The 9,857-nt window shown below is 51.6% G+C and overlaps 2 protein-coding genes across 2 annotated transcripts; both read right to left on the bottom strand.

Moving 5' to 3' along the window:
* Positions 1 to 4,201: 4,201 nt before the first annotated feature.
* Positions 4,202 to 4,879, bottom strand: LOC117239977. The gene has a single exon (XM_033505795.1). It carries the CDS (start codon positions 4,877 to 4,879, stop codon positions 4,202 to 4,204), a length of 678 nt encoding a protein of 225 aa, XP_033361686.1.
* A 1,641-nt stretch (positions 4,880 to 6,520) lies between these two features.
* Positions 6,521 to 7,102, bottom strand: LOC117239976. The gene has a single exon (XM_033505794.1). It carries the CDS (start codon positions 7,100 to 7,102, stop codon positions 6,521 to 6,523), a length of 582 nt encoding a protein of 193 aa, XP_033361685.1.
* Between the last annotated feature and the right edge of the window lie 2,755 nt (positions 7,103 to 9,857).

The following is a 9,857-nucleotide window of genomic DNA, read 5'->3' as shown; positions in this document are numbered from 1 at the left end:
GGAGATTGACCAATTAGCAGCAAAGTCAATTTCCCTTACTTTCCGAACGTAGGATATCCCCGACGAATCCGATGATCTTCTAACGTCAATTCATATCAGAGACCAGGCCACACACCACGGACAGGATGGCACCCAGATGTCTGCATATCCTTCTCGCGCACCCTCAATAGTCTTAAGTGCCCACCAGGGGGCCTTGGCATTTTTATAGTTAAGGTCCTTCGGACCAAGCGAGTATTTCCTGTCTTAAATTTCCCTTTACGTTTATTGTCTACCACGTGTTAGCTTCGAAAGTTGGTTTTCTCCACATCTGGTATGTTCCGTTGGCAACTTTCTCGCGAGGGCGGCTAAAACCCTTCCTGGTCCACCAACCGTCCTATTATCCAATCGGAGATGGTGTCTACTGCCCTCACTTCCCTAACCAAAATTGTCATCAACAAATCCGATAGTCCCGTGTCCTTAGACACACCCACCCCTAGCTTTCCTCAGACACAGTATCGTCAGTAAAACTTCACTTATTCTGTATCCTTGGAATAGTCAACATATCTATATCGGTCTCTACCCTTATAAGTCGCGTACTTAATGTATTGTTGTAACTAAGTCTTACATAACGTGGTTGGAGTGAATTGTGATTTATGTTAATTCAGTGCGTGTTACATTGTGATTGCTGAATTCATAATAAAGGTTGATTAAAACCAAGTAAATAGTTGTGTTACGACTCAGCTATATTTTATTTTCACCGACCAACCCAAAAATTACGTGACAATCTCGTGTCCTTAGACACACCCCATCATAGTTTTCCTCTGAGGTATCACCGGGACGGAAAGTCATTCTCTCCTGCGATCTCATTGACAAAAAGATTAACGCCTTACGGTCAGTGAATATTAACAAAGAATCCGACTTAGATTTTGTGAGTGCGTACGACTACCATCCTGTTATCCGCGAATTCGTTATCGAACCTAAGACCATTGTCACTAGCGTCGCGAGTGTGTAATCATTGTGAGTTTGTGTCAACTCTGTAACATTTTTGTGTGTCAATAAATGTAACTTCACTGCAAGAAAATGGATAGCTTCAGTGAAGAATCCTTACCTGCCCCAAGCCCCCGCCACAAGGACGACTCGGGCCCAGATTCGGATTTTGACTCGACATATATAATTACATAGTCCATAGACTTCGCCAAGTCCTCAACATCCTGCCCATATACCGTCCGAAAGTATCCAATCGTTGTCCATAAACTCGCCAAGTCGTCAACAAATAAGCCGATCAGATGATAGTATAAATACAGTAATATTGTGCTATCTACAGTTCACTTGTCTATCTAACGCCTGCATTCTGCTAAAGACCCGATGATGCGCGCCCAAACGCCACCATATAGATAAATACAAAACAATATATACTAAATATGAACAATAAGGAATAAACAATAAAATAAATCAATAATGTAAATAAAAATAAATAGTCACGTAGGCAGATGAATAAATAACCAACAAAGAATAAATAAATAAATGCATAAATGTACAATAATAAATAATAACTAAAAAATAAACAATAAGTAAGTAAATAAATAACTTAAAATAATAGATAATAAATAAATAAAACAAATAAAACAATACTAGTTGATAAATACAAAATTATAAATAAATAAAATAAAATAAAAGAATAAATAAAATAAATAAAAATATTAAATATTAAAGCGGTGCATTAAATCCATCCGCTACATACTCCAACCTACTAATCGCCACGTAACTTCTACAGCCTCCTCATTACACGGCACACCATTACTTATTTATTTGTGGAGGATAGGTCTGTTCTGGTGTAGCGAAATAACGAAGACAAATTATTGCCGTCGCAATCCGTTAAATATATTTTCAATTGAATAATCAATTACGGACAAATTGCGAGTCCGCTGGTACAATTTTGAGTTACGGAATAAATACCCCTTAAATACTCAGAGAGACTTCGTAGATCACTGCGATGCTTGTTAATGCATCAAAATGCTTCGACTCTGTTCGATGAATTCTGTCGCTCGTGATTGCGTCTGTTTATTCATACTGGTCAGGAGACAGCCGGAAAATTTGAACTCGACTGCGTTTGACGATTGTAAGTAGCAGCGACATTGTTTTGGTCGGAGTTCATTACTCCTTACAATACTTGAGACTTTTTTTTTATTAACGCGGAGGAAATCCGCACGGACACCAGGTCGCTTCTGAGGAAAAGCGGCGTGGTAGTGCCGGACTCCAACCGACTAAAACCTCCACGATCACCGTCCCGGCTGCGATTGAAAGGGGCCCGGAAACCGGTGTGAGCGATACACCGCCCCCCACCCCCGGTAGAGAACCGGGCTGCTTTGCGGCTCCGGGGCGCTGAGCTATTGCCAGCGCCTAAGTTTGCACCCCACCGGGGGGCGCGGCGGACTTAGCGCGCCTCACTGAAGCGCGTCCATGGCCTCTGCCGCGCCCTCGCCGGTCAATCCTCTCAGGGTGAGAGTTCCGCACCCTCACCCTCTCCGCGGCCTCTTTTCGAAGCATAACTTGCTCACAGAATGAGGTCACGGCCCTCCTCCTTCTCTCGCTTACCAACAATGCCTCGAGGATCGTCGGCGGCGAGAGTCCAGTTTCCGCGATGAGGTCAAGGCGCGGCCGCGCCCACGCCGGGCAGTATTCCAGCGTGTGTTGCGCCGAATCCACGCTCGCATCGCAGTGGTGGCAACGCGCGGCCGCCTCCGTCCCGATTCGGTGCAGATACTCACCGAAGCAGCCGTGTCCGGTGAGCACCTGCGTCACCCTGTACGTCAGAGGAAGTCCGCCGCCGTCCAACCAAAGGTCTCAGTTTGGAAGGACGGCCCCGTGGACCCCTTATCCCCGGTGCACCGGCTCTCGTGTCGAGGCTGGCGCGCCATCTGTCGAGCAAAGCTCGCTGAGCCCGAACCCTGACGTCGGCGCCCGCCGGGCCCACCTCGCCCAACACACCCCGAGTGTGGAAGTAAATCTCGCAACACCCTAGGGCCTGCAATTCGAAGGGTGGAAACCCGGGGAGCACCGCCGCTGCCGCCGCCGAAATGGTACGGAAGCCCCTCACTACCCTGATGGCCACCGTCCTGTGCAGCCTCCTGATCACTAGGAGCTTGCGACGATTGGTCATCAAGTCCTCTGCCCAGATCGGAGCTGCGTAGAGGAGCTTCGATCGCACCACACAGGCGTACAGCCGGCGCGCTCCTACGTCGGGCCCGCCCAGCCGAGGCAGCAAACGTCCTAAGGCGTTCGCCGTCGTCTCAACAGACGGCGCCAGGCACTCGAAGTGAGCGCTGAAGGTCCAGTGGCTGTCGAGGGTTAGGCCCAGATACTTCATGCTGGTTCCGACCCCGATCTCAGCCCCCTCCAACCTCAGGCAATAGCCCGCTGGAGGCGTCACGTGATCGGCCCTGCGGCAAAACCACATTGCCTCGGACTTCCCTGGGGACACCCTCAGTCCCAATTCCTTGATCTCGCCGACCACGCAGGCCACTGCCAACTCCGCCAGGCGGACGGTTCTACCCCATGCCGTGCCCCAGATCAGCACCAACGTGTCGTCGGCGTAGCACGTCAGTGTCGAGTTCGGAGGCATCGGTGTCCGAAGCACTGCGTCGTACGCGATGTTCCACAGCAATGGACCCAACACCGAACCTTGCGCGACCCCGCGGTGTACAGCCCTCCCGGTCACTCCTCCGCCCCGGACGGTATAGACGATACTCCGGTCCCCCAGAAACGCCCGGATCACACCCCGCAGGTACGCGGGCACCCGATGAAATTCGAGGGCCCGGCATATCCTGTCCCAGGGGATGCGGTTAAAGGCGTTGACCATGTCCAGCGACACGGCCAGCGCCACGTAACCATGTCGCTCGGCCCCCTCGACAAAGGAGCGGACGCTGGCGACAGCGTCGGTCGTAGACCGCCCTCTTCGAAAACCGAACTGACCGTCGTGCAGTCCGGGCTCACTCCGGGACAGATGCGACTCCAGGCGGGCAGCCACCACTCTCTCCAGCAGCTTGCCCACCTCGTCCAAAAGGCACACCGGTCGAAAGGCGGAAGGCGAGTCCGGGGAGCGCCTTGGCTTTGGCAGCAGGACCATCCGCCCCTCCTTCCACGACGCGGGGAATTCACCCCGAGACAGGCATCCGTCGAACAGACGTATTAGTCTCGGGGCCAAGACGCCGGCGACGTCCTTTCACAGGCGGGCCGGGACTCCATCGGGACCCGGAGCTTTCCGCGCTCCCATCCTCCCGACGGCCCCGGCCAGTTCTTCCTCGGTGACCTTCAATCCCGGGCTCCACCTTCCCGCGGAGGCACGTGGTTCTTCTTCTGGCGGTTGAAGCTCCTGCTCCTCCTCTTCGGTAAGGCTGCCATCTCCCTCGTTCGCTACTCCAAGGAACAAGGTGCCGACAACTTCGTCCAGGAATCGAGGGTCCATGCTCTCCGTCAAGGGAGGCGCCCGTGGACGGAGTTTGTTCAATACCAGTTTGTAAGCGCGCCTCCAGGGGTCAGAATTGAGGCTGGCCAGAAGCTCGCCCCAGGCCCGCCACTTCGCCTCCTTCATGGCTCGTTGGAGGAGCCTTCGCGCTTCGCTGTAGGCCTCGTACAGACGAGCCACCGTGTCTTCGTCCACCCGCCGCCTACGGCGGGATCTGGTGTACCGAAGCGGGCGTGGATGCATGTCTCGCGGAGACGAGCTATCTCCTCGGACCACCAGTACACAGCGCCGGCGCGGCGAGGGGGTTCCCGACCGCGGCATACACGAATCGCAGATCGCGTGCATGTCGCGCCTCAGCCGGGTCGCTCCCGCTTCCACGTCCTCGTCGGTCCTAGATTCTTCGAACCAAGCGACGGCTATAGCGGCCGCCGCCATGAAGTCCTCGTCACGGCGGGTCACCGCCCACCGCGGGAATCTTCTTCTCCTTCCCGGTGGGCTGATGGGCCACCCAACGAACGTTCGCCCATCACGTCGCCAACCGCCACCTCCATGAAGATGTAGAGGTGGTCCGAGGGGGTCTCCTCCGGGGAGACCTCCCAACCGGAAACACGGCGGGATGCGGCAGGGTTTGCCCATGTGAGGTTCACTATGGACTCTCCCCGCCACGCCACGCACGTACTGGACGACCCCCGGTTCATAAGCCGCAGGTCGAGTGCGGCCGCCCAGTCACGTACGTCGCGCCCTCTTCCGTTGGTCCTGCGGGAGCCCCACGCCGTTGAGTGGGCGTTGAAGTCCCCGAGGTCCAGTGACGGGCAGGCGCCCAAACGCCTCGCGCAAGCCGCGAGCCCGTCCAGGAAGAAGGCGTATTCTGTCCGGCTGATGTTGGGCGACACATAGACGGCCACCACTGCCAGGTCGCCCCATTTCACGGCCACAAAGCCCCGTCCCCGCTCGATCACCGAGCAGGAGGGGCTCCCCGCGATCCCGGTCCAGAACACGGCGACCGAACCGATCAGATCCCCAGCGCCTCGTGACGCGTCGGGAATGGTGTACGGCTCGGCCACTGCCGCCAGAGCAATCCGCCGCTCCGTCAGGCTCTGGAACATCAAGTCCTGAGCCTGGCGGGAGCGGTTGAGATTGCACTGCAGGAGCAGAGGTTGTCCTCCTCCTCTTCTTCCGCTCAGGTCGGGGAAGGCTCCGTCTCCATAGCCTCTTCCTGGCCGTTCCCCTCACCGTCGTTGTGTCCACCTTCTCTGTCCTCTCTTCTGTCCCTCATGGGGTCATTTGACGGCGGTATCTTTTCCTTCCTCTTCGCCGCGTCCCCTCCGTTGCCTGGAATGGTCTTTGCTTCCTGTGCGGTCCTCCTCTTACGGGTAGGCGGTTTGCATGCCGATGACTCCATACGGTGTGACGCGGGCATTCCCAGGTCCGCGCACACCGGACACATGGGTACTCGCGCCGGGCAGTCCCTGGCCTTCCTCCCCGCACCGGTAGCCAAGGCCGGCGCAGGGTGACAGGGAGCCCCACAGGAAGGTGAGGTGAGTGGTCTTGGCAGATACGGGCCCACCAACTTCTCCGAGGTTCTCCGCACCGGATCGGCGAACTGGCGGGGGCCGAAGACGCCGCCCAGTCACCATCAGGCCATAGGAGAACGTCAGATTCATCGGGGTTTCCCAGGGCGTGGTCCTACGCCCTGAGAACCCGAAGCCGCCTCGTGCCCCCCACAATACTTGTGACCTAACGGTCTTAATACTCCGAAGCAAAACAACAACAGGATTTGAATTGTCCTCCTCACGTGCCGCTACATTACCCCCCTTCCAGTGATAAGGTTTAAGTTAAATTTATAAAATATCTACCAAGTTTCTCTTGTCGTCGCTATTTTTATTATCAATACATCGATCCGACAATCCAGAACACCTAATCGAGACCTGACTGGAACCAGTCGGAAAAACGAACTCTACGACCATTCCGCGTAACATACCTATTCCTAGTGTTTTCCTCTGCTGTTTGACCGCTGTTTGCGCTGTTTTCGTCGCGCGCATTCGCTTGCTTTATCGGAATAAGTATGTCCCGAGGTTAGGCGGTCCTCTCTTCAAGGTCGTCTGGGACCACGAACGCCAGCTTTAAACGATCTATGGAAACCGTTACGTCACGATCGTTTATTTTAATAACATAGTCCTTCTCGCCTCTTTTTACAACCTTGAACGGTCCGTCGAACTGAGGCTGTAAAGGGCCTCCTATCGCGCTATGACGCAAGAAAACATACGGCGACGATTCTAATTTTTTAAAAACGGAAATTTTCCTTCCGCCATGACGCGTAGCCGGGTATGGCCTGACCTTTCTCATCTGTTCTTTAAGCCAGTTCGCATACTCCGCGTTGGCTTGCTGCTCAGTTGCGATGAAAAATTCCGCCGGCAATCGTATGCCGGTGCCGCAAATCATTTCGGCTGCCGCTGCGTTTAGGTCCTCCTTTATCGCGGTTCGAAAATTTCGACGCAGTTGCTCGTGTCGTGGCACTTTGTCGCCGCTTTCAACTTTCGATACCGAGAACCAGCATAGTTCCTTGTACAATTGTGACTCGAATTGGCGTCCTTGATCGGTTGTTATTTTCGATTGTACAGTGGAAAGGAGAGCTGAAGCAATGGTTGACGCTTCCATGTCGGGTATGGGTATTGCTTGGGGCCAACGCGAGAACCGGTCGATACACGTTAGACAATATCGGTAGCCTTGCGAATATTGCATCACGTTATGTGCATGTGATTAAATTTACCTGTTGACGCTTCGAACGCTCCGACTGGGGATGCTACGTGCCTGGTGAGTTTTCCTAGGTATTGATACAATTAGGACGGCTTTCTTTCGCCCATTTCTTCAGACTCCAGCAACTTTCGCATTCTCGTGCTGTTTGAATCAGCCAGTTTGCGGATAATTTCACTCTTTAATTTTTCGTATCGTCCCGTGACTGATGGACTCACCACTGCATCCTCGACTTGCTGCAGGTGCCGATTCCTGGAGAGGATCACGAATATACTTTCGCAGTTGCTTAATAGTCGTAGCTTCTGGAATGTTTACGTTTACGGTGCATCCTACCATTTTGCTGCGTCATGTCTCGGATATTCGGGGATCGCGATCGTGGTTTGCGACGACCGTCGAGGAGCAGCGCGCGAATTTACGCTACTGGTCCGCGGACTTCGTGACTGGGGACGGTTCGATTCCTCGCTGTCCGCTGTTGTCTGTCCGGACTGTTCTGGGCTTATTTCGTGGATCCTGTCTGCCACTGTGGTGAGGTCATTCGAACTTGTTTCCATTATGGCAGCCAGGATCCGTTGCACATTAACTGGGTGGCGGTTCTTCCGAAGCGTCAGAACGAGGTCGTCAGAAATCGATGGGGCGGCTAGCTTCTTCAATTCTCTGTAGAATTGGGAGGGTGTCCTGTCTCCCATTTTTTTACTTTCAAACAACCTCCGCACTCTTTTGCGACAGCATAGCGCAAACGTGGCTACGATTCATGTACGGATTCCGGCCTGCTTCAGACTTCGTATACGCGTACATCGACGATCTCTTGATAGCCTCGGAAGACGAGCAGCAACACCGCGATCACTTGCGAACCTTCGAACGGTTAAACGATTACGGTGTCGTAATTAACCCCGCGAAATAAGAATTTGGTTCGAGCGAAATCACATTTTTAGAATACACCGTAAACGCCGATGGAATTAAGCCGTTGGTCGAGCGCGTTAAAGCGATTGTGAACGTTCTAAAGCTCGCTACTAAGCAACTGCGAAGGTACCCCGGTATGATTAACTTCTACCAAAATTTCACATCAGCGGCCGCAAAAATCCTCCAACCACTCAACAATTTACTAAAAGATGCAAAAAAGGACAACGCGCCCATCGAGTGTTCGAAGCAGACCGAAAATAGTTTCCGCGAGTCGAAACACGCCCTCGCTGACGCCACGATGTTAGTGTCACGCAGTGGACACAAAAATCGCAAAACTGACAGATCACCAGTGATCTCCTTCCGCCGCAGTTTGAACGTTTTACAAATAAGGTGAAGAATTGAACTTTAGTAACCAGCCCAAGCTCATTATCACAAATCTCGGACAATTTATAATCGAACAGGGACAGTGCCGCGTTCGTCATAAGAGAATTGTATCATTATCGTGTCCTTAAATCGTAGCCAAAGTCAACGCGAATCAGTTCAAGTGAGTCTTCTTCAAGTGAGTCCATTGATACGTGCGGTCCTAGACCCTGCATTCCCTTATTCCATCGTGATAACTCTAATGGCTGAATTCAAGCTACAATCCTAGCCTTGTCCTTAGAGAAACGGCTAAATACTACAATAGTCAAAGCTCATGAATTCGAATTCAATGTTTCATCATAATTTTATTTCCGCTCGCAGTGCCTCTAAGCGAAATCAGTGCGCCGATGATCATCCAATGTTCAAACTCTATACGTACAGGGGAAATCTTCACGCTATCATACCGCCGCAACATAGCTCGACCGTGAACCTCATTTCGGCCGGCTCCTCTCATTTCGTTAAATAAAAGAGATCCACTAGAAGAGATCAGTTACTCGGCAATAAGAACAAAAATCGCTCATGGCATCTAAGACTATACTTCCAAACCTCCCCTACCGCCGCGTATAGCCAATAGGAAGCTGCTTCTATAATCTGTTACTAAAATACGTCTTATCCTCGACAATATTTCCCATCCATCAAAAATTCACAGAACACCGCTCTTGCCCTCCATGCAAATGTAATATTATAAAGGAACTTCGGGGCAGCCGACTATATCAAGCCGACTGTATCGAAATTCTACAGTAATTTTTCCATACTTCCAGATTTTTCCCGACACGCGATTTGGCGAGTAGATAGCTACAACTGTATAAAACTAACTAAAATAATTTTAAACCATGAGAAAGTTTCCGAAATACCAAAAATCTGCAATGAAACGGCTCAACCACGGTGGAATCCACTACGAGCAGACTCTATCTCTGCCAACAGAGGTTCATAAGGTGGCAACCTCTTCCCAAAGCTGCGAGTGGACATCGAACATTGCGCCTGGAGACATACCGAACCGTACAACAACATGGCGTATTGAGAACTAAACTTCGCAAGCCGCCATTTTGTTGGAAACTTTCGTTTAGACAATTACTCCCATTCTGACTTATTCCATGTTATTAACTCACGTGATTAAAATAACCCCACTTTCCCAATCTTAAACTATATTTACATGCGTTAAACATGGTCAACACATTCGAATTATCCCTGAATATGGTGGTAACTCAGACAGTATTCGGAGGTCACTGTCGATAATATGAGGATATCATCAAATCAAACATATACAACTTTATACGCTTAGCTCCGTACTAATAATAACCGAAGGAGCGGTAAGCAAATAACATGAAAAGTAAATAAA

Source organism: Bombus vosnesenskii, unplaced genomic scaffold, assembly GCF_011952255.1.
Source record: "Bombus vosnesenskii isolate JDL3184/JDL3185 unplaced genomic scaffold, Bvos_JDL3184-5_v1.1 scf7180000014524, whole genome shotgun sequence".
In the NCBI taxonomy this organism is placed as follows: domain Eukaryota; kingdom Metazoa; phylum Arthropoda; class Insecta; order Hymenoptera; family Apidae; genus Bombus; species Bombus vosnesenskii.
Note: the sequence above shows the minus strand (reverse complement) of the source record. Positions and strands in the feature narration are given on the sequence as shown.